The sequence below is a fragment of the Sturnira hondurensis genome, unplaced genomic scaffold (genome assembly GCF_014824575.4).
Source record: "Sturnira hondurensis isolate 20B ecotype Veracruz unplaced genomic scaffold, ASM1482457v3 Scaffold0008640, whole genome shotgun sequence".
NCBI classification, from domain to species: domain Eukaryota; kingdom Metazoa; phylum Chordata; class Mammalia; order Chiroptera; family Phyllostomidae; genus Sturnira; species Sturnira hondurensis.
In genome coordinates, this window is record NW_028081271.1 from 296,412 (window position 1) to 322,133 (window position 25,722).

The 25,722-nt window shown below is 39.9% G+C and overlaps 1 protein-coding gene across 5 annotated transcripts in view; it reads left to right on the plus strand.

Moving 5' to 3' along the window:
- The window catches only part of WDR17 (WD repeat domain 17), a 78,958-nt gene that overhangs the window by 17,731 nt on the left and 35,505 nt on the right, over window positions 1–25,722 (plus strand). For 4 of the 5 annotated variants that reach the window (XM_037055115.1, XM_037055111.1, XM_037055113.1 and 1 more), the window contains 6 exons: window positions 6,677–6,805; window positions 8,155–8,338; window positions 15,544–15,774; window positions 18,749–19,000; window positions 21,448–21,570; window positions 23,742–23,926. In XM_037055115.1, coding sequence (XP_036911010.1) covers window positions 6,683–6,805; window positions 8,155–8,338; window positions 15,544–15,774; window positions 18,749–19,000; window positions 21,448–21,570; window positions 23,742–23,926 — 1,098 coding nt within the window. In that variant the 5' untranslated portion in view covers window positions 6,677–6,682. Of the gene's footprint in view, window positions 1–6,676; window positions 6,806–8,154; window positions 8,339–9,515; window positions 9,700–15,543; window positions 15,775–18,748; window positions 19,001–21,447; window positions 21,571–23,741; window positions 23,927–25,722 lie in introns of all 5 variants that reach the window. The other variant, XM_037055112.1, reaches the window with a different exon arrangement.

The window sequence follows — 25,722 nt, forward strand, 5'->3', positions numbered from 1 at the left end:
TTTTATAATTTTATTTTTGACAGCGTTATCATGTGTTTTAAATTTTACTCTGATCATTTCATATAATACTCACATTTTCAAAAGTGAGCTCTCGTACTATAAACATCTAATGAAAATACAGTCATTGCTTTTTAAAATATTGTATACACTTACTGTGCAAAGCATCTTCACTATAATTATGAGTGTGTGAGTGATTGAAACTAAAAATTATATGTAGGCTAGAAAAATGAAAATAGTGTCTTGCAAGGCTGCAGTGGCAGGCCGCTGACACTCAGTGGCATGTGCAGTGACAGATGCCAGGCCTTCTCCCTGAGCCCCTGTCCACCTGCGTTGCTTAGTGGCCTGCGCTGTCTGGTGCTTCCTCTCTAAGGTGCGTGTGTTGTTTCTGGGCCTGAAAGAGGCTGTATTCTGGAGCAACAAGTCGGTGGAATGGACACAGACTTTTTCAAGATGGTCACAGAAAAAATAAGGAAACATAAAGATAAAAAAGGATATATAACATTTATGTGAACTCTACAATCACCTAAGTTAAAAATCTACCTAACTATATATATGTGACATTTTAGAGGATCAATATTTACATTGCAAAGATGGATTTGGACGCGGACCTCATCTGAACACCTTCGCTTTCAGTAATGCAGAAGCATCAGTTGCGTAAAAATTCTTGCTGACCACAAAGATAACAAAAGCTCCTGGACGTTTCCCTTTATCTCCTCAGCAAGTCTAGGTACCACTTAATAAAGGCTACATAGTATTATGTACATACATATATCTTATGATGCTCTTAAGTTTCAAATACTGCCAGTTTAAATAATTCAGATTTGTAAATGCAGTAGTATTCATATATTTAATAATAGATGATTTTAAAATATTTCTTCAAAATATTAGACTTTTTAAAAATAAAATGCCATGTTGTTTTGTCTCATTTATTATTTTGATGGCTGGTGTGGACAAATTATTCAATTCTGAATTTAAGTTGCAGGATGTAAGATTTATGAAAGCTGGACTTCTGGCCGAGATGGAGGCATAGGTAGGCACACTGTGCCTTCTCACACAACCAAAAGGAGGACAACAACACATTTAAAAAAAACTAAAAACAACCAGAACTGCCAAGAAATTGAACTGTATGGATGTCTGACAACCAAAGAGTTAAAGAAGAAACACTCACCCAGACCAATGGGAGGGGCAGAGACAGGCAGCTGGGCGGAGAGGACTTCCCAAAAGGCAGCGGCTGGTGAACCAGTGGCCCCACGTCACAAGCAGATAAACCGGGAGGAACAAATCGGGTTCGAGACAGACCGTGCAACCTAGGGTTCCAGATGGGTTTAAATAAAGCCTCAAAACCTCTGACTAAAATCACCTGTGTGGGTTGAGGAGGCAGTGCGAGAAACTCCCAGCCTCACAGGAGAGTCCATTAGAGACCCACAGGGTCCTAGAACGTATGCAAACCTACCCACCTGGGAATCAGCACCAGAAGGGCCCCATTTGCTTAAGGGTAGTGGAAGAAGTGACTGAAAGACAGCAGAGAGCTGAGCAAATGGCACTGTTCCCTCTTAGACCCTTCCCTCACAGACAGCCAGGTGGGTTGCCCTGCCCTGGTGAATACATAACGCTCCGCCCCTTACTACATAATAGGTGCACTGAGACAAAAAATGTGGCCCAAATGAAGGAATAGATCAAAGCTCCCGAAAAAATACAACTAAGTGATAAAGAGATAGCCAGCCTATCACATGCACAGTTCAAAACACTGGTAATCAGGATGCTCACTGGTTGAGTATGGTCACAAAATAGAGGAAAGAGTAAAGGCCATGAAAAGTGAAATAAAGGAAAATGTACAGGGAACCAACAGTGACAGGAAGGAAACTGGGACTCAGATCAATGGTTTGGACCAAAAGGAAGAAATAAACTGTCAACCAGAACAGAATGACAAAACAAGAATTCAAAAAAATGAGGAGAGACTTAGGAGCCTCAATGACATTTTTAAAAGTTCCAACATCCAAATCATAGGGGTGCCAGAAGGAGAAGAAAACTCAAGAAATTGAAAACTTCTCTGAAAAAATAATGAAGGAGAACTTGCCCAATCTGGCAAAGGAAATAGAGTTCTAGGAAGTCCAGGAAGCTCAGAGAGTCCCAAAGAAGTTGGACCCAAGGAGGAACACACCAAGGCACATCATAATTACATTACCCAAGATTAAAGATAAGGAAAGAATCTTAAAGGCAGCAAGAGAAAAGGAGACAGTTATGTACAAAGGAGCTCCCATTAGACTATCAGCTGATTTCTCCAAAAAAACCTTGCTGGCAAGAAGGGGCTGGAAAGAAGTATTCCAAGTCATGAAAGGTAAGGACCTATGTCCAAGATTACCCTATCCATCAAAGCTATAATTTAGAATGGAAGGGCAGATAAAGTGCTCCTCAGATGAGGTCAAGTTAAAGGAGTTCATCATCACCAAGTCCTTATTATATGAAATGTTAAAGGGACTTATCTAAGAAAAATAAGATCAAAACTATGCTCAGTAAAACAAACTCATAGCTGTTAACAACTGAACCTAAACAAACAAAACAAAAACAAACACAAACTAAGCAAACAACTAGAGCAGGAACAGAATCACAGAAATGGAGATCACATGTAGGGTTATCAACAGGGCAGTGGGAGGGGGAGAGAGAGGAAAAGGTACAGAGAATAAGTAGCATAGATGGTAGGTAGAAAATAGGGGAAGGTTAAGAATAGTATAGGAAATGTAGAAGCCAAAGAACTTATATGTAAGATCCATGGACATGAACTAAAGGGGGGAATGCGGGTGGGAGGGGGTGTGCAAGGCAGAGGGTAATAAAGGTGGGGAAATGGGACAACTGTAATAGTATAATCAATAAAATATATTTTAAAAAAGATCTCTGAGAGCTGGTGAAGAGCAAGGGCATAGCAAATGATATGATAAAATTATAATGTTTATGTTATCTAAACATGAAAAATAAAAAGTAGGAAATAAAAATACATTGATAGTTAAAGTAAAAATTATTGACATGAATTTCAAAAGAATTTATTGGATTTTAATAAATAAAAATCACCCTGGCTGGTGTAGCTCAGTGGATTGAGCACGGGCCTGTAAAGCAAAGTGTTGCTGGTTCGATTCCCAGTCAGGGCACATGCCTAGGTTTCAGGCCAGGTCCCCAGTAGAAGACATGTGAGAGGCAACCACACATTGATCTTTCTCTCCCACACTTTCTCCTTCCCTTCCCCTCTCTCTAAAAATAGATAAATAAAAATATTTTTAAAAAACCAAACAAACAATAAATAAAAATCAGTAGCAGGACTTCTGGTTTCCAGTTGGCCTGTAAGGAGCTTAGGAGTCTTTCCTCTGGCCTAAAGCAATGAAAAGCTTAATGAACTGAACTAACCTTAGACCCATGACAGACATGAGGTAACAGGAAAAACTGCTGCTCCCAAAGCAGAGAGGCAGATACAGAGAATCGGGACGTGCTGGAGTGGAAAGCACCTACAGGGGCCTGGGTGGGCGCCGGCACAGAGGGCAGTATTTGGGGAGGCGAAGACTCCAGGGAGGCTGCCTGCTTCTGTGAGTCTTACCTCCAGGACCTCTAGGGTCTGCACATGAATATCAGAGAAAATCCCGTAATGCTTCTGGCCAGGGGGGAGGAAAAGGAGCTGCTTTGGAATGTGCCAGAGTGTTCTCTTCTCCTTAAGAAGGCTGCCCTGGGGAGACCTTAACCTGGTGGGGTTATAGCAGAGCCTAATTTCTCTGGGCGAAGGCACATACTGAACTTCAGCCCCTTCGAGCCAACTAAGGGAGGAACCTTCTAGAATCATTGTTGAGGTTCACGTTCCACAGGCACAGGCTCACCGAAGGTCAGAGACCTAATCAGAGGACAAAGACCATGTGCCCTCCTCTCATACCTCACCGCCACCTGGTACATGTTCCCCTTCAACACACAGTCCCAAAGCAGACTACAAGGCACAGGGCACAGTCTAAAGAGATGAGGCAAGCTTCAGAACCACAGTGACGTATGGCAGGGATGGTGGAATTATGAATTAAGAACTGTGATTAACAGACAACATGCAAGAACAGATGGGTGATAAGCAGAGAGGTGGAAATTCTAAGAAAGAATAAAAGAAAAAAATGAACGACCAGAAACACTGTAACAGAAATGAAGAATGCCTTTAGTGAGGTGGTTCCTAGCCTGGGCATGGCCAAAGAAAGACTCTCGGAGCCTGAGAAAGTGAGAATAAAAAAACTTCAAAACAAAGAAAAGAAAAAAAATGAGAAACAAAATAACAGAACATCCAAGAACTGTGGTACATCTGCAAAATGTATAGCATACCCATAATAGAAATAACAGAAGAAGAAGAAAGACAAAAAACAGAAGCAATAATTGAAACAACAATGATTAGAATTTCCCCCAAACAATGTCAGACACAAAACAACAGATCTGGGAAGCTCAGAGAATACCAAGCTGGGTAAACACCAAAGAAACCCCACCTACGCAAATTGTATTTAAACTGCAGAAAATCAAAGACGAGGAGAAACTCTTGAAAGAAGCCAAAGGAAATAAACACTCTACCTATAGAATGGAAAGGATAAGAATCACATCCAACTTCTCGACTTCTCAGAAACCATGTAAACAGGAAGAGAGTGGAATGAAATTTTTGGAGTGTTGAGAGAAATAAAACACCAGCCAAGGACTATTTGTACCCTGCTAAATTATCCTTAGAAAGTGAAAGGGAAATGCAAGCTTTCTCGCACAAACAAAAAATTCAACAATTCCTTGACAGTAGACCTATCTTTCCAGAAATGTTGTAAGTTTTCCAGAATGAAAGAAAAGGATACAGGCCAGAAACTCAGATCTACATAAACAAAGAGTATCAGAGAATTAATAAGTGATGGTAAAATAAAAATTTTTATTCTTAATCTTAATTGACGTAATAACAGTTTTTTTCAAAATGAAAATAACAGTATGTTGAGTGTGTATGCTTATGTGTACACACACACACACACACACACACACACATGCTCTGCGTGCTTATGTGTAACTGAAGTGAGTGGCAGCAATGATGCAGGGGATGGGAGGGAGGAATTAGGGATGTTTGTCATTGTAAGTTACTGACAATATTTGGGATGGGGGTAGTGTCATTTGAAAGTAGACTTGGATTAGTTGCAAGTGTATATAGCAGCTTCTAGGACAACCACTAAAATATTTAGTGGTATAGTTGAAGTGGGTTATAGTTGAAATGCTAAGGAGAAAATGAAACATGTAAAGTGCTGCATTGAAACCACAAAAGGAAGAAAAAGTGGGGAAGGCAAAAACAGGAATGAAGACCAGGGCACCAAACTGAAATAGTAAAAACATGGTAGGTATAGAATCTAACTGTATCAATAACGACCCTGAAAGCCAATGGTCTCAATGCACCCAATAAAGACAGAAATTGTCAGAGTGAATAAAAAAACAAGACTCAATGATACATTGTTTACAAGAAACACATGAAATATAGAGACATATAGGGAAAAGTGGAGGGATTAAACTAAAATAAAACTAAGCAAAACAAAACCCCCCTCAGGTAACAGTGTGGTGATTACCAGAGGGAAAGGGGTGGGAGGGAAGATAGAAGAGGGTGAAGGGGGGATAAATGGTGATGGAGGAGACTTGACTTGGGGTGATGAACACACAGTACAGTGTACAGATGATGTGTTATAGAATTGTATATCTAAAACCTATATAATTTTGTTAACCAAAGCAATTCCAATAAATTTAATAAAAAATAAAAAAAATGTTTGTCCCCCCCCAAAACAAAGGAAAGAGATAGAGAACGATACACCATGCAAACACTAATCAAAGAACAGGGGTGTGGTTCTGTTCATCTCAGACAGAATGGACTCAGAGCCAGAAGAGCTCTCAGCGTGAACTACATCCCCTGGGTTTGCAGTCTCTCGCTTTCCCAATTTATTTATTTATTTATTTTTTAAATATATTTTATTGATTATACCATTACAGTTGTTCTATTCCCCCCTTCATTCCCCTCCACCCGCACACTCCCTCCCCCACCCTTCTCCCCCCTTAGTTTATAACCACGTGTCTCAACTTCTTTAGATTCTATATTTCCCCCACTATTCTCGCCCTCTCCCATATCTATTTTCTACCTACCATCTATGCTATTTTCTGTACCTTCTCCCCCCTTCTCCTCCTCCCACCCCCCTGTTTCTAACCCTCCATGTGATCTTCATTTCTATGGTTCCACTCCTGATCTAGCTGTCCCCTTGGTTTGCTTTTGTTTTAGGTGTTGTTGTTAATACCTGTGTGTTTGCTGTCCTTTCACTGTTCATATTTTTCATCATCTCTTTCTTATATAAGTCCCTTTAGCATTTCATATAATAAGGGCTTGGTGATGATGAACTCCTTGAACTTGACCTTGTCTGAGAAGCACTTTATCTGTCCTTCCATTCTAAATGAAAGTTTTAATTGGCTGCCCATATGTCTATAGACATTTCCAGGTTTAAACTCCTATTCTTTGAAAGTGTACATGAGTATACCTTGAGATTAATGATAGCAAGAGGATAACTTTTCAGGACCTAAAGATGAGGATGGAAGATGACAGACAGAAAACAAGGAAGAGGAAGTTCACCGCGTGACGTAAATGGCTGATATGCCTCCACCTTTGTCTCCCAAGGTAAACATGTCCCGGGTGAGGCAGGTGGGGCTGCTGGCCGCCGGGTGTCAGCCGTGGAACAAGGATGTGTGCGCTGCCAGCGGAGACAGGTTTGCCTACTGCGCCACCCTGGCTATCTATATTTACCAGGTAATTTCACTGCATCGGGGATCGTGCATGTTTAATGAATTATTTTTAAATCCCTGTCACATGGAGAGCTTAATGGTGTAGTTTTATTGATACGTATTTTATATTTTACTGCTATTTATGTTACTACATTAGTTTTTTTACAAGTCAAGGTTTTAGAGAATGCTTGTGTCATAGTATTAAGCCAAATCTTCATTGTTTTCCTACTACTTTATGTGCTGTTTCATCAAAAAGATTTTCTTCAAGAATCAAAAGATCCCATTTATGAATGATGAGCAAGTAGTATTTAATTCTTCTCAACTGTGTTCCCATATAAATAAATGGAATTCATTTGTTCGTTTATTTCACGCGTTGTTCAGGAACTACATTTGATATGAGAAGGTTGTCTTACTTGAGGAGTGTGGGCAGTTCATTAGAGATCATTATATTAAAAATAGTGCAGATATAGTAGATGCTGAGAAATTCTTGAGATAAAGGCCATTGTAACTACTTTTTCCCCCTGTCTTAGCTCTTCCCATCTCTTATGTGCTCCCAATCTATGGAGCCAATGGCCTTCTGAAATTCCCCCCCCCAGAGGTGCCATTCATGTCTTAAATCCAAGTCTAGTCTTCCCCTTATTCCCCGGGGCAGTAATTCGGTGTCACCAGCGAACCAACCATCTAAACCACAGATCTGAGGGTCACCTTTGATTCCTCTCTTCTCACATCCTGCACCCAGGTAACCAAGAGTGATTCTAGTACTGCACATCTCTTCTTATCTTCCTTGTATCCTTCTCACCTCAACTATTACAATGCCTCTTAATGTTCCCTTTGCCTCTACTTCGACTCCCTCTAAAGTATACCTGAGCCTTATCAAGCATCTGCAATGCAAATCTAAAATTTCAAATCCCCAATTGCTCCTGCTTCCCTCATATTAACATCCCAATTTCACAGAATGACATTCTTTTGCAATCTTCCTGTCTCTGTCTCCCTCTCACCTTGAGCTCCAGACATACCAAGATACCTGCATTTCCCCAGACATCTCAGACTTTTGTAGCTTGCCTTTGCGTACATTAGTTTTGCTGTTTGCCCACATTGCCCGACAGGAGAGTGTTTTCAAGTAGCTCAAGCATCAGAGGAGCCCCTTCCTGTTGAACTGGTGTGTTTAATCTCAATTCTCTCCCATTTTTTTCCAAAAGTTTTTTTTCCCAGTTGATCGAATATACCTGAAAGTAGACCAAGGCTTGAAATGTGTTCACATTTTGTTACTAGGTATGCTAATTTCCATGCAGGAAGCTTCTAAAAAGCTGATTGATGGTGAATGTAGGATCTAATAAGAAGCACTGAAATGTTTTATCTATGTTTCATTTTTAGCTGGATCACCGTTATAATGAATTTAAACTTCACTCGATTATGTCTGAACACAAAAAAACCATCACAGCCATCTCGTGGTGCCCACATCACCCTGACCTGTTTGCCAGCGCCAGCGCCGATAACTTAGTGATCGTTTGGAATGTGGCAGAACAAAAAGTCGTTGCCAAACTCAATAATACAAAAGGTACATTTGTAACTCGGGCTTATTTTATTGAATGAAGTGTTTTCTATTTCAATAAGCAAAATGTTTAATTTCAGTGAGCTCGGGTTTTAAAGTAGTTAGACTCCCTGGTAGTAATGTGTGTAAGAAATGCAGGTCACACCATAGCTCCCTGTGTCTGCGTGTGAGCAAAACTCAAACCAAATGTCATGACGTAATTGTACGTAGTTCACTGATCAGTTAACAGTGTAGTAAATACTAAATGGTTTTGTTAGTGTTTAAATGTAACACAAAAAATTTAAGAATTCAGGATGGGGCAAAAGTGGGCCTATAGTTGTTCAGGTTGAAAAATGGTACAAAAATGAATAAATAATATACAAAAACAAACTTTCTAGTACTCACAACTGTAAACCTACTTTTCTCTCACCTGTAAATATAAAAATAATAATTTGATAAGATTTCCTTTAAAAATTTTTTTATTGACTTGAGAGAGACAGACAGAAGGACATCACTTTGTTGTTCAAATTATTTATGGATTCATTGGTTGTTTCTTGTATGTGCCCTGACTGGGGTTCGAACCCATAACCTTTATATAAGATTTGCTTAATGAGACTATTGTCCTTGCCTATTTATTATCTTTTCCAATCTGAAACATACAAGGTCAGTATTATATGTAGCTTTAGTGTCCTGCTGAACTGGTTTCTTTCCTTTACCTTTAATTAGGTCAAAGTGGAAAGCCCTGGTTCACACAGTGTATCTCAGTGGATTGAACAATTATCTCTACATCATTCGTTCTACCTAGAATTATGCTCCATAATAATGATGATGTTCCATAATCATTATCCTGCATTAAATAGCACAATAATTTAATCTCTTTTTGAGCACCAAGTGTAGCTCAACTATTGGTTACGGTTTTGAAAGGTGCTGCTGGGTACTTTTTCCATATTCANGCTCAAGCATCGGAGGAGTCCCTTCCTGCTGAATTGGTGTGTTTAATCTCAATTCTCTCCCATTTTTTTCCAAAAGTTTTTTTTCTCAGTTGATCGAATATACCTGAAAGTAGACCAAGGCTTGAAATGTGTTCACATTTTGTTACTAGGTATGATAATTTCCATGCAGGAAGCTTCTAAAAAGCTGATTGATGGTGAATGTAGGATCTAATAAGAAGCACTGAAATGTTTTATCTATGTTTCTTTTTTAGCTGGATCATCGTTATAATGAATTTAAACTTCACTCGATTATGTCTGAACACAAAAAAACCATCACAGCCATCTCGTGGTGCCCACATCACCCTGACCTGTTTGCCAGCGCCAGCGCCGATAACTTAGTGATCGTTTGGAATGTGGCAGAACAAAAAGTCGTTGCCAAACTCAATAATACAAAAGGTACATTCGTAACTCGGGCTTATTTTATTGAATGAAGTGTTTTCTATTTCAATGAACAAAATGTTTAATTTCAGTGAGCTCGGGTTTTAAAGTAGTTAGACTCCCTGGTAGTAATGTGTGTAAGAAATGCAGGTCACACCATAGCTCCCTGTGTGTGCGTGTGAGCAAAACTCAAACCAAATGTCATGACGTAATTGTACGTAGTTCACTGATCAGTTAACAGTGTAGTAAATACTAAATGGTTTTGTTAGTGTTTAAATGTAACACAAAAAGTTTAAGAATGCAGGATGGGGCAAAAGTGGGCCTATAGTTGTTCAGGTTGAAAAATGGTACAATAATGAATAAATAATAGTACAAAAACAAACTTTCTAGTACTCACAACTGTAAACCTACTTTTGCCTCACCTGTAAATATAAAAATAATAATTAGATAAGATTTCCTTTAAAAAAATTTTTATTGACTTGAGAGAGACAGACAGAAGGACATCACTTTGCTGTTCAAATTATTTATGGATTCATTGGTTGTTTCTTGTATGTGCCCTGACCAGGGTTCGAACCCATAACCTTTATATAAGATTTGCTTAATGAGACTATTATCCTTGCCTATTTATTATCTTTTCCAATCTGAAACATACAAGGTCAGTATTATATGTAGCTTTAGTGTCCTGCTGAACTGGTTTCTCTCCTTTACCTTTAATTAGGTCAAAGTGGAAAGCCCTGGTTCACACAGTGTGTCTCAGTGGATTGAATAGTTATCGCTACATCATTCTTTCTACCTAGAATTATGCCCCATAATAATGATGATGTTCCATAATCATTATTCTGCATTAAATAGCACAATAATTTAATCTCTTTTTGAGCACCAGGTGTAGCTCAACTATTGGTTACGGTTTTGAAAGGTGCTGCTGGGTACCTTTTCCATATTCACCTTCTTGCCTCAAAGATACCGATTATAACTTTGAAGTAGAAAATTAAGAAGTGATGATCTCACTATTTTGTTGACATTTTTTATAGGATTCTTTTCAGTGTGTAGTAACAATGTTGACAATCCATAGGTAATGCTATTTAAATCTTGCTTCCAAAATAATAATCGTACATTTTGGAACCTTTGGATATGTTCAATATATTTAGTTTATTGCTCTTTCCTTGTCTTTTCAAATTTAGGTCATTAGGTATTTTGAAATTACTGGGAAAATATACCAATTTTGTTATGTGAGTTTTATCTTAAAAATATTTCCCAAACAAGGTTAATTTTTAACACAAAAAATACACACCTTATTCCCAGTTTCATATACGCTACTTATTTTTACTTGCAACAACCAGTGAACTTCAGTGTTAGTAATTGACTGCAATCGGTGAGCAAAATATTTTTACAACTCAACTATTTTTTCAGTGAGCTTCCATTAATGTAAGTAAGTTTTCTTTAAGGTTTTCAATACATCGATAAGAAAAAGCCAAATTACTTTCAGTACAAGCTTTGTGATGTATACAAGCAATTGATAAGCCTCAGTTAAGAGTTTTCATGTTTTTCTAGCAATATGTGTTTCCCCACCAACGACAAATCCTACAAGGTTTTCCAGTGTTGTTTATATGAACAAATAGTGTACTTTCCCAATCCTTTAAATCTAGCTTTGTGTGAAATTAATTTTAAGTTACACAGTAAATACTCCTTAACATTCCTTCCCTATTTTATATGACATAAACTAAAAATGTTGTACAATGTCATCATTCTCCTAAAGCTGTCCTGCAAATCTGCATTAGACCGTAAGTGCATAATGACGTGTTATCTCCATGTTACTCTGGAGTACAGATTAGGCAACACACTATTGCGTCATCACCTGGTTTATCCTCTGCTTCGTCATCAGATGCCACGTGCATCACATCCATTCACCTGCCTGTGTACCATATGGAGCTTCCTGTGCCACTGATTATGAATAAGTGAGACTCTTCATTAACGTGTATAGGAGGATTAAATAATTTGGGTAATGAATTTAATCAGGTTTACCTATCTTTTCTTTTTCTGAAAGGAATTAACATTCCTTTCCTTTCAGACTTATTAATAAGCCCCTCATGCTATTTCTAGATATCTCCTTAATTTGAAGACTGAAAATTTGGATGTTTTCTTTGCAAAAAGATATTGTAAACATTTTTGGTCATTTTCATTTTAAATAATCCCCTTGAAATATTATAAACTTTGTTCTTTTCTTTCTGGAATTCAGTAAGCAAAGTAGAAGTTTGCATATCAATCAATGTTGTATTAATATCAGAACTTTCACATTGAGCCGTTGAACGTGAAACTGTTGTTTTTTACTTCATCACTATTTTTTCCCAATAATAAAAAATTAATATGAGGGAAATGAGTATTCATTTGTTTAATTATAAAAATATTAAAATTGTTACCAACTTGAAAAACATCCCAATATCCTTATGGAAGACAAAACTGTGAATAATAGCAGATAGTTGTGTGTCCTACTTATCTCAGAATCTTGCTCGGAGAATTAAGCAAGTTAATATTTACAGAGCCCTTAGAAGTGCTTGCAGAACTACACCACGATAGTCATGCTTTCTCTTGTAGCCATATGGTCCCTGCTCCCCTTTGCTGCCTTTCTTGAAATACGCACTCGGAGAGCCAGCATCCTGGTGGCTTCTTCAAGTGTACGGTGGTGGTTTGATGCGTACAGAGTGTCTGATCCCTTATTGGGCAAACTCTACTTCTGTCGATGTGTCCTAACACTACATCAGCTCTCTGATTGACCTTATTTACATATTCCTGTATTCATTCATTCATTCATTCATTCATTCGATAAAACTTAGGGAGTTCTCATTACATGTCAGGCCCTGAACTAAGCATTCAGTTTCCAGTTTCTGCTTCTCGGCCCATTATAGACACAAAGCGATCCTACTGTCAATAAACAGTTTTGACTCTGCGTCTTTGTTTGTAGCGTTCTCTATCCCTGGGAAATAGTGCTCATCTCGTATGTTGAAACTCTACTGCTCCTTCAAAGTATAACTCGGACCCCATTTACCTCCCTGGAGAGTGGCCCAGGGGTTCACCAACCCTTCCCACGTGGCATCTTTTGGAGAACCTCGTTCAAACCAGATTCCTGGGCACTAGTTGCATGTTCCCTGATAGCACCTTCCGTTCATTGATCTGATGCAGTCGACAGTGAACCTGTGCTGGAAGGGCCACAGCCTCTGCCTTGGGGACGTCAATTTACCAGAACACTTACTTCCTTTAGGATCTAGTTGATTGAAATAACAGTGGGGAGATTTATACTTAACTTTTGTATTTTGTCTCATGGTTTAAAAGAGACTTTTACATAAAATCGTGTATTGCCTCTCTTACTTTTAGTCGTGTCTGTTTTATGGATAAGGAAACAGGCTTAGCAAGGTAGAGTGACATGCTCAGCTCATCCGAGGGGAAGCTAAGATTTATTTGAATCTAAACTCCCAGTGAAGCATGGATTATAGCATTACTTTTATTTTTATTAAATCCTTATAGTAGCCTTTTACTTTGTATGCATTAATCCTCATCGCCCCACTTTTTAAATGTAAGACCCTTTAAAGCAGGACTTGAATCCCTTGCTAACTTCTCTACCTAGAATGCTTAGAGCAGGTTGTATACACAAAAACCCATCAAGAATCAATTGCTTTAGTGAGCATCCAGTTTTCGGGGGAAAAAATCTCTGTAAATCCCTTTGAATACATGTAGCCCTATATGGTCACATTAGTGCTGTTCCCTTCATCATGGAAGTACCCTGCATATGCTCCCAGTGGTCCTAGAGAGAAGTTTTAAAATCCAGTTTCCAAGGTAAACACACCGTGCCTCCTTGCACAAACAAAAGAAGGACAAAAACAAATTTAAAGACAAAAAACAACCAATCTAACAGAAAACTGAACTGTATGGAATTCCGTCTGACAACCACGGAGTTAAAGAAGAAACACTCACCTGGACTGGGAGGAGGGGTGGGAATAGGCAGCCAGGTGCGGAGGACTCACAGGCAAGGTGGTGGCTGGTGGAGCAGGCAGTCTCACATTCGTGTTTGGATAAACCAGGAGGAGCAACTGGTGGGGAGGGGGGCGAGACAGACCATGCAACCCAGAGTTCCGGTGCAGGGGAATAAAGCCTCAAACCTCTGACTGAAAACACCTGTGGGGGTCCAGGTGGCAGGAGAAACTTCTAGCCTCACAGGAGAGTTTGTTGAAGAGACCCACAAGGTCCTAGAACATACACAAGCCCACTCACCTGGGAATCAGCACCAGAAGGGCCCCATTTGCTTGTGGGTAGTGGGGGAAGTGACTGAAAGACGGCAGAGAACTGAGAAAGTGGCACTGTTCTCTCTTTGACCCCTCCCCCACGTACAGCGTCACAGTGCAGCCAGGTGGGTTGCCCTGCCCTGGTGAATACTCTGCTCCTTACTATGTAATAGGTGCACCAAGACAAAAAAAAATATGGCCCAAATGAAAGAAGAGATCAAAGCTCCAGAAAAAAATACAACTAACGATGAAGAGATAGCGAACCTATCAGAGGGACAGTTCAAAACACTGATGATCAGGATGCTCACAGAACTGGTTGAGTATGGTTACAAACTACAGGAAACAGTGAAGGCTATGCAAAGTGAAATAAATGAAAATGTACATGGAACCAACAGTGACAGGAAGGAAACAAGGACTCAGATCAACAATTTGGCCCAGAAGGAAGAAAGAAACACTCAACCAAAATTTAATGAAGAAACAAGAATTCAAAAAAAAATGAGGACTTAGGAACTTCAATGACATCTTTAAATGTTCCAACATCTGAATCATAAGAGTCCAGAAGGAGAAGAGAAAGAGCAAGAAGAAAACTTCTCTGAAAAAATAATGAAAGAGAACTTCCCCAATCTGGCAAAGGAAATAGACTTCCAGGAAGTCCAGGAAGCTCAGAGAGTCCCAAAGAAGTTGGACCCAAGGAGGAATGCACCAAGGCACATCATAATTACATTACCCGAGATTAAAGATAATAGAGAATCTTAAAGGCAGCCAGAGGAAAGGAGATAGTTACCTACAAAGGAGTTCCCAATATACTCTCCGTTGATTTCTCCAAAGAAACCTTGCCAGCAAGAAGGGGCTGGAAAGAAGTATTCCAAGTCATAAAAGGTGAGAACCTATGACTAAGATTACTCTATCCATCAAAGCTATTATTTAGAATGGAAGGGCAAATAAAGTGCTCCTCAGATAAGGTCAAGTTAAAGGACTTCATGATCACCAAGCCCTTATTCTATGAAATGTTAAAGGGACTTATCTAACGAAAAGAAGATCAAAGCTATGCCCAGAAAAACAAACTCATAGCTATTAACAATCGAACCTAAAGAAACAAAAAGGAAACAAGCACAAACTAAGCAAACAACTAGAGCAGGAACAGAATCACAGAAATGGAGATCACATGGAGGGTTATCAGTGGGGGAGTGGGAGGGGGAGAAAGGGGGAGAAAGGGGGAAAAAGGTACCGAGAATAAGCAGCATAAATGGTAGGTAGAAAATAGGGGGAAGTTAAGAACAGTATAGGAAATGTAGAAGCCAAAGAACTTATATGTAAGATCCATGGACATGAACTAAAGAGGGGGAATACAGGTGGGAGGGGGTGTGCAGGGTGGAGGGGAATAAAGGGGTGGGGGGAAAGGAACAGCTGTAATAGCATAATCAATAAAATATACTTAAAAAATAAAATGCAATTCCCAAGTAAGAAGGCAGTATTTCTTAATAACGAACATACTCTTTCTTTAGAAATGCCCAGTTGCAAATGTAATTTAATGGGATGGCCCGCTGCCTCGTCTCTGTATCATGTATCCATATCGCATCGGTTCCAGGGACGCCTGCGTGTCTGAGCTGGTGCTGGAAGGTGGGCGATGCTGTGGCCTTCAGTTCCCGCAGGGGCCCGCTGTTCGTCTGGGCCATCTCAGGGCCCGAGAGTGGGGTCACCGTGCACAGGGACGCCCACAGCTTCCTGTCTGACATCTCCCTGTTCCGATGGCACACCCAGAAAAAGGGCAAGGTCGTGTTTGGTCATGTGGACGGAAGTCTGTCGATTTTACAACCAGGTAAGAATTGAATTAGCCAGAGGTCAACTTTTATTTGTCTTAGCATGTGTAATTTCTTATTTCCGCAGCATAAAGCCAATGGTAACAGGATTTTAATTTTAAAATCATAGCTGTGCAGACATCACCCAGCATTGCACTGATTCCAAATAATTGTTTGAAGTAAATCTATTTATAAGAGAATGTAATACATCTAATTCAGCTGCACAGTTTCCTCTGGCGTGCACCAGAGCTCGTGGGTCACGGAGACAAGGCTGCGCTTAGATTCTGACGAGACACGCTGTGTGCGTTGGGAGCTTTGGGGCGCTACCATGATTACTGGCAGTGTTGGGGTTTTTTTACTTTCTCCGAGAAGTGCTCACCCCCACTTCATCAGTGGCTGGCCCCACCATGGTTCGGTCTCTGTGTAACAGGGTAGAGTTTCTGTCCTCCAGGTCCTTGCCGGTGGCCATGACCTCAAGCTGTCTGCTGTCCATTTTTATCTCCTTTGGAAGCAGAAAAACGACTCAAGGAGGACTGCCACCATAAGGCAGTTCACCCATAAAGTTAAAGCAGTGAGTTTTAAACCGTGAGCTTGTTAGTATGTGTGTGTGTTGGTGTATGTGTTGGCACGGGGCAGGGGGGCCTGGTGGGTGACCCGGCTGGTCAGTCTGAAAAGGCGCCACTTTATTCTGTGTTATGTACTGGATCTGGAAAAAATTCTCATGTGAAGAGAGGGTTCCAAGGCCACAAATGTTGAAAACGACTGCTTTAACTGTTTCAGCTTAAATTCTTAGATAAAGCCAGATCATCAGAGAATTTTTTTTAACTTTGCAATAGAAATATTTCAATTGAATGGACTTTGTTATTACCCCTGGGCTGTGCACCTAAGCCAATTTGCATTGTTTTGTTTTAGAAGTGTTGTTGGTGACATTGGTTCTATCTAACACTGCGTTCCCTTTCGAAAACACATAGGAGGCATGGATTTCTGGTCTGGGTTGTGGGGAAAGGCATGCTGCTTCTGAGCACTTGTTTTCCGTTGTCATTTCGTTTCCTTTTTCCTGTTGTACACCCTTTCCTGGTTCCTTTCCTCTGTGCCCCTGCATCTCAGAATCAAAAGTTCAACAGCTCCTTGTATTACACGGCACCCTCATTATTTTGCGTTTCAGCCCCCAGGTTTCCTTGCTCCATTTTTGTTTTTCACATGGAAACTGTCCACCTCATCTTCTTGTGACTTCTGTGCTTTTGTCCTTACCTGACTGTACAAGGTGTCTGGCATTTGAAAATGAAACAGAATATACATAAGAGCAAAATAAGTAACATATATAAGTAAAAATATTATCAGTTGTTATTCTAATGCCTGGCTTTACATTTTATAGATTCATTTTCTATCTTTTGTCATAAAAATGTGGATACCGCATAGAACAGAAAACAGTGGCTATAGCTCGTTACCATTCTGGCTGTAAGCATGGGGCTTTGAAGCAACATGATTTCTATATTATAATGTTTGCCTTGCAAATCTTACCATGTGTTCTGTTGCTGCTGTTATTTTTTACATGCTGGAATACTTTTAATAAATCATAGATCCGAACAGGCACAAGCAAATACCTAAAAATGACTTAAGAAGGAGCTGGTGCAACTGAGGTTAAACCATTTTTCTGCCTCTTTTTCCCTTGCAATGACCTGCTGTATTAATATTCATCACTGTTTGCTATATCAAATAGCAATTTAGAAGATGTTTGTTTTGGGAAGGAAGAATCAAACTCACTTTCCATGATGGTCATTGTGAAAACGTGAGAAATCCAAAGAAAAGAAATCTCTCAGGCTCTTTCTGTGGTTACATATGCACACATTCTAAATAAAATACTACTGATTTAAAGTCAACATTATATTTAAGTATTATATTCTGATGAATTCAATGTCAAGGCAGAAGCTATAAGGTTTTCAATTCACTTTGCAGCATTTTATAGACTCGAGGAAATCCGTCCTGTCCAGTGTTTCACTCCAACAGGGTGAAAACGGCAGGTACAGATGAGGTTGCAGGCAGAGCTGTGGTGTCCTTCGGTGGTGTTACTTTGTTAAGGAAACACTTCTTTCACAGTTTACAGCGCTTCTCAATAATCAATACTGTCTGTGAAGTGGCTTTTCCACTGCCTTTCTTTTGCGAACGAGAGGACCTGCTCAGTGGAGCCCCCTGTGGCGCATGGGCAGAAGCACTTGCCCCCATTGCCAGCTGTGTGTTCCACTGGGAAGGAGCAGAGAGAGGACCGGTTGAGGACCCTGTGCTTCATTTAATTCCGCTTGTTCCACCTCCCTGTTTTGCTGGCTGCCTCCTTCCTACTGGCCGTCAGCAGTGAAGTGTGATGGTGACAAACGGTGTGAAGAGTGAGGAAGGAGTGGAAGTAAATCCCCGTATGCTGTTAGTAACAGGCCCACTCTCGTCAGCGCTTTAAACAATAAACACTTAATCCTTTAAAAAATTCCACGTGGTGAGTATTGTTATGTTCTCCATGATGAAAATAAAAGCCACAGAGGGGAAGCCTCTTGTCCAAGAACACACAGCTAGGCAGTGGTGGAACTCGGCGGGGCTGGACCCTGGCTCTCCTTACACACACCATGCTTTTCATCACAACACGGTCTTCTCACTCTGGCTGAGCTTTTTCCTTACAGGGTTGCAACTCACTGACATTGTAGCTGATGGCAAAATCACGTGCATGATTTACGTGTCTTTTTCTTACAGCTTTTCAGTAACAAATAGGACAAACATTCCAGAGACTAGGGACCACCAAAGCAGTACAATCGAACCCCCGTCAGGCAGACATGCTCTGATTGGTGGCGGTCACAGGTCAAGTGTCAGTTCTGTGGGAAATGCCAGAGTTCTATTGCCAGGACTCCCAGAGCTCAGCAACATGCCAGGAGAAAATTCCTCATGTCTCAATTATTGATCTTTTTTTGAAAATGTTGTTTACAATCTTTTCTCGTCATGTGTCAATAAAAGGCAATAAAAGTCAGAAACATGTGCTGAGGCCTGAGTTCCTTGAAGGGCCAGACGAAGAGGACCCAGTCACAGCCCTGGAATGGGACCCACTGTCTGCCGACTACCTCCTGGTGGCGAATGCGCACTACGGAATCCGTCTGGTGGATTCAGAGTCACTTTATTGCGTCACCACGTTCAACTGTCCCAGTGCGGCGGCCCCGGTGCACTGCTTGGCCTGGGTCCCCAGTGCCCCCGGGATGTTTGTAACCGGAGGTACGTGACCCCTTCCCCAGCGTGTTAAATGTGTGTGTTCTTTAATTCAGTCGGGAAAATTATGCTCTTCTGTTTGTTAATTTTGTGTAAGGCTTATTAACACTATAAATGGTGTTATAGTAAATGCCTACTTGACTTTTATTTAGACTGTGTATTTTCAACATAACAACAAGTAAAAATGAAACTAAGGCCCCGCTGTCCAGGTTTCTGATCATAAATTGGGATGTATATGAGCAACAGGTGTACACATCTGTGTTTGCATGTGTACAGAGGACAGAGGCAGTTTCATCTCAGGTGTGGCAGGCTGAGAGGGAGAGGACGGACGAGAAAACCAGTTTCCTGCACAGGAGCCTATTAACCTTACTGGAGATTCCAAGACCAGTGACCAGTAAGGCCTAGGAAGAGCCAGAATGTATTGCCCTGGGTTGAACGGATGTGCCTTCATGGTTTCCTAATCAAGAGAGACTTAGCAAAGCCAGGTGATTATGTGGGACGGGAAGATGCAGGAATTTAAAATTGTGATTAGAAATTGAAGGACTCTACTTTCACTACTTACCAAGGTTCAGAAAGACACCTCTCAAGTGACAGTCCATCAGCTACTGTGTCAACCCTTCCCCATTTGATCAGTGTAAAATAAAAGACAGGGTCTTTATCCTCTTAGCATTTTAAAAGAAATCCTCTGCAGCACTATTTATGAGAGCCAGGATTTGGAAGCAGGCCACATGCCCATCAGTAAATGAGTGGTTAAACAAGCTGTGGTACATTTACGCAATGGAATACTACTCAGCCATGAAAAGGAAAGGAAGTCTTACCTTTTGCAACAGCGTGGATATTTGCCATGCTGAGTAGTAACTCAGTATTTGGCAAATATCCATGGAGCAAATAAGCCAGTCAGAGAAAGGCACATACCATATGATTTCACTTTTATATGGAATCTAATGAACAAAATAAATAAACAACATAGAAACAGAGTCACAGAGAGAGAACGTGGGGAGACCTGCCAGAGGGAGTGGCTGGGGGCGGGTGGGAAACGGCGGGGGTTGAACAGTGCTCTTGGGCAGTTGCAGAGCAGCCTCGGAGATGCGATCGCAGCATGAGGAGTGTAACCAGCATTGTGGAGACATCAGGTGTGGGGCCAGTGGCTACTCGGGGCAGCAGGGAACCGACCACTGTCTAGAAAGCATAGTTTTCCGGCCACTTTGCTGTATGTCAGAAACTGGTGCAGAATGGTAGTGAATGTAAACCATGGTTGAAAGACAAAGGAATTGGGAAAAAAAATTTTTTTTACTACTTGAAGCACATTACACATGGAAATAGACAGATTCTTACATGTCTTAATTGCCTTTGATTTCACATGATATAATTAGTGATAGATATAGGAATTTTTATATAGCTATTATTACTATTGCAAGAGAAAATTCACATACCATAAAACTCACGATTTTAAAGTGTACAGTTTCATGGTGTCTGTAGTTACACAGTTGGACGACCTTTACCCCTAGTTCCAGAACGTCCCATCTGCACCCACTAGCAGTCTCTCTCTGTGACCCAGTCTCCACAGCCCCCCGGGGAAACGTGTGTACATAAACTGCTAACCTACTTTCTGTCTCCGCGGGTTTCAGTGTTTCCTAGAAATGAAGTAACTCAGTATTTGGCATTTTGCGTCTGGCCTCTTTGACTTAGCATAGAGTTTTCAAGGTTCATCCCTGGCACTGGGTGTGTGAGTAACGTATTCCTGTTTATGGGTGAATCATGTTTCATTGTGTGGGTATGCCAGAATTGGATCGTTGAGCAGTTGACAGGCACGAAGCTTTTTGCTGCTTTTTTGCTCTGATGAATAATGCTGGCAGGAACGTTTGCACGCAGGCCTTTGTATGGATGGGTTTCTAGTTTTGTCAGAGATACCCGCAGGGGTACAGTTGCTGGGTCATTCTGTGACTCCATGGTTAATCATTTCTAACAGCTTATTAAGGTGGAATTTTTGGAAGGGAGGGGCTTTCCAACTGGCTTCAGGTTTACTAGGCATCGTTGGTCAGCTACAGTTTCGTGAGGGAGCAGCTTCGACCATTCTGACGAGGAAGGACCCTTTAAGGTTGGGGTGGGAGGTTCTCAGGGGTGGGCTCTTTTAGAGTGCGGGGTCACTGGGGTGCTTGTCTGTGACCTAGGTGTCATGATGATTTTTGTGGGCAAGGTGCCTTGGAAGGCAGTTTTGCACCCCAGGAAAAGATTTGGAATAGAAAAAAGAGTAAAAAACATGCCACACATGTTAGGGTTGAACAACATTTTAGCTTCTTCTTTGATTGTATTGTTGTGCAGTCTTACTGTTTGAAGAATGCCGGGTAGTAGTGCTAAAAGTCTTGCGAGTAGACGTTTTTCATTACTTTTGTGTCTGGACATTTTATATTTCAAATAAAAGTTTTTAACAGAATGCTTCTTTTCCTGGCTAGATTCTCAAGTAGGTGTTTTACGCATTTGGAGTGTTTCAAGAACAACACCTATTGATAACTTTAAATTAAAGGAAACAGGATTTCACTGCTTACATATACTTAATTCTCCTCCAAGAAAGAAATGTAAGTGAAAGTAGCAACAAAACTTACTATTTTAAAATGTTGTATTTTACAGTAAAATATTGTATTGTTCAAGTAAAATGACTGATATAAGGATACGAGCGTAGCAAATGCCATAGGCTACCGAAAAGCAAACTTTGAAAAATAGCCTTGGACAGTGTGTGTGCCGAAGGGACCTTGAAGCCGCACCATTTCGGCTTCTCTGGGGTGCCCTAATCCTTCTGAAGCCTGGAGACCGGATCAGGACTGGGAATTAATAGTACAGAGGCTCATGTATTGTTTACACATCCCACAGTTTTTTGTGGTTATTCGTTCCTCTGCTTAGTTGCTATGAAGACTCACACCACGGGCTGGCGGAAATAGCACAGATTCTCTCATATGATTTGTATTAGAAAAGTAGCCCATGTTCATTAGAGAAAAAAACATAAAATATAAAGAAGTAGGTACCAACCTTGTCATTTTTGAGTAATTCTTTTTGAGTAATCTATTGCTAGATGGCTAGTCTTTTTAACTCCATTTTTTAAACATAACAAAGTGTGGGATAAGAAAAATTATGTGAAAATGAAGATTTTAAATATAGACATGCCACGTTCTAAAAAAAGAGTTGAATTACAGATAGAGAGATATATAAAGAGTTCAAAACCACTCATAATGTCAGTAAATTAAAATATTAGAAAAACAGCCCTGGCTGGTGTAGCTCAGTGGATTGAGCACGGGCTGCAAACCAAAGGATGGCTGGTTTGATTCCCGGTCAGGGCACATGCCTGGGTTGCAGGCCAGTTCCCAGTGGAAGCCATGTGGGAGGCAGCCACGCACTGGTGTTTCTCTAGCGCTCTTTCTCCTTCCCTTCCCTTCTCTCTAAAAATAAATAAATAAATAAATGCAAAAAAAATTAGAAAAAACAAGTCATGGATCATATTAATTTTAACCAAATTGCCAGCAAACTTTCATTGAATCAAATGCCTCTTTTGCTATTAGTAGGTAGTTGATTGTAGTATGAACTTCCTGTCATGCTCAGATTCTGAGGGGTATTATTCAAATGAATGCAATAAGGAGTACCGTATTATATTTGAATAAAAAGGGAACATACTCAAAAAAGAGAATATCTGGGAAATACCCATCTTCTAGTATGTAATTAATATAGACTGGTTTGATAATTTACAGTGGTATCATTATTTTGTATTATGTTTGCAAAAGAATATTCATGTTCTAAGGAAAAACTTGCAAGAAGACACGATATGAGATAAAGAAGTTATAGAAAATAACTAAACACAGGACACTGATGTAACTGGAAGTTGGAGAAATCGAAGTATATAAATAGTTGAATAAACCTGAGGAAGAAGAAAGAAAAATTGAGATGCAACTGTGTGCCAGACAATAATGATTCTTAGTTTGGGTGCTAAATTGGAGTGAATTATATGACGTCACAAGTACTTATTTTCATCGGATGACATGTAGTGGGGAGAGTTACAAGCTTTCAAAGAAAAAAATTCTCATACTTCTGTATTTGTCTATGCAGACGGGGACAACAGCTAATATATTGAGATTTTCAAAGAAGATGCTAATTAAAAAATAATCATTCTGTGCTTTAATTTATGGGGAGATAATAAAACAAATATTTATAACATTTCGTGATTCCTCACATACTAATTTTCATTCATTCTCCCTCCTGTACTTATATACACCTCTATGCAAAATAATATCCAGTTCTGTGTATATGTGTATATACATGGTGAGGCAAAAGTAGGTTTATAGTTGTGAGTACACAAAACACAGAGTTAATTCTTGTATTAATATTTATTAATTATTGTATTATTTTTTCATACAAATAACCGTAGAACTTTTTTGCCCCGCCCTCTACTTTGGCAAAGCTGCCAAAGTGCTCCTGTGGCCGAAAATGTGATTATTTCTGGGTAAGAGAAAACAAAGGGCTTTTCTTTCTTTGTTAACTTATAAATGAATTTATTTATTTATTAATTTATAAATTAATTTAGGAATTATATATAGGTTATACATATATGTATGTATGTATACATATATGCATGTAAAATACATATTCATACAAATTATATATATAATTTATTAATTTGTGAATTAAGCCGTGTGGTTTCATTCCAGCCTGTGGGAAGCTGTTGGCATGCACAGTTGCCTGCTGACTTTTTTTTCCTTTTCAGTTTCGATCCAGCCTCCCACCAAAAATCACTACGTTTCCTCCACCAGCGAGGCAGCACCACCCCCAGCCCTAACCCGGAGCCAGGCCTTCTCCCTTCCTCCCGGCCACGCCCTGTGCTGTTTCCTGGATGGGGGCGTGGGCCTGTACGACCTGGGAGCCAGGAAGTGGGACTTCCTTAGGGACATGGTATGTCCAGGCATCCCTCCTTTCATACCCAACCCTTGCTTTGTGAGCTCATGGTGTTTACTTTTACTTACTTATTGGTATCATTAACATACAGTTTGTAAACAATCATGTATTAGGACTGTATCTCAGCTGGCTGAAACATTTTAGAATGATGTATAGAATGATGACAAAACCAGTAAAAATCTTTAAATTTTCCACACTGAACTCCTGGAAATGTGAATGCCTAGCTTGTCATGATCACTGCGCACGGTCGGTGATGTCCCCACTTCCGTGTGTCCATGCCACCCCTTCAGACTGCACTGGAAAGTCTCATCACTGGACTGGACTTGGGACACAAAATGAGAAACGGGGTCCCCTCTTGGAAGGAAGAAAAGTCCACCTCTGTCAGCTGCTCTCGGCTTGGCTGTTCTCACTGGTAAATGAGCAAACTTGGACAACATCATCACAAGATTTGTTTCTGTTATTGAATCATTACAGTAACTATGATTCTCTCAGCTTCTGTTCTTACGATCATTAAGCCTCTGATACAGTAGAGTAAAACCTTGCTGAAGACTCATATTTTTATTTGGTTTTGTTTTATGCTTTGTCTCCAGTACCTGAAATAGTGCCTGGTGCTTAGCAAGTCTTTGTTAAGTTTGGATAAATGCATGCATGCATGCATGCATGTAATTATATGGTGTTATAATTAGTATTTGTGAGTGATCATCCTTAATTTTCCCTCTTTTAGAGTTTATAAAATTGCCTGTTTTTTTCCTTCAGGTTTGAATTATACTAATTTTGACATTTAAGAAACTTTTAAATGTTAAATGTTCATTAGAAAAACTTAGAAAAGAGTCTAGAGCTATAATTGCCCTTGTAAAAAAAAAAGAGGGAGACAACCAATAATACTGTCATTTCAGGATTAATTTAATTTGTCTTCAAATAAAAATATTGAACATTAGCAAAAATATTTTTAACAATGTGTAGCTTATTTAAAAATATTCCTTTTGTACATGTTTTTCCCAGTGTGGGAAACTTTTTCTGTATTTCAAATTACCACTTAACTTTAAAAAGAATTATAAAAAGAAAGGGAGAAAAATAAGTATGTTAAAATTTACATTAGTAAACAGCTACACAGTCTAGGCTGGGTGCAGTTTCTGTTGAGTGTATGTCCTCATATTAAAGTGTTCTATTGTAACTCTGTAGAATTTGTAATTCAGTAAAAACTCAAACATTCCTTTATTATACATTATTTCAGTGGCTCTTCTCCCTTTAAAAACATCTGCCAGTCTAAAGAGACAGTGAGTTTTTGCTTGTAATTCTTCTCATCCCTAACACAGACCCAGACTGGCGATGACTAGAAATAACATCTCAGAAGAGACATCTGACTCTGATGTTGTATGTATAAAGCATCTCCACAGATTCTAAATTACATGGGATAAGAAAAATCCTATTCATACACTTTCTAAAAGGTGTACTTCCCCATGAATGTCTGCTTGATTAAGATGAAGAAAAATGCTTCAAAACTACTCCTTCATTTCTGCATTTCTTCTGATAAGACGAAGAAGAAATGTTCAGAATCTAGTTCTTGCCATGTGATTTTTCAAATTTTGAAAATAAAAATTGAAAGCATAGCCATGAACTGCCACTGAAAAGTGCACATCCAGGCAGTCCCTGCCCCAAGTGTGTTCTTAACTTTGAACATGAGGACCAGACCGACTCCAGCCCCTTGAACCTGTGGCTGAACCAACCTCACCCCCCTTTGCTAACTCTGGAATTAGAGAGGAGCCCATGCAGCCCTGTGCAGCTTCCTGTGG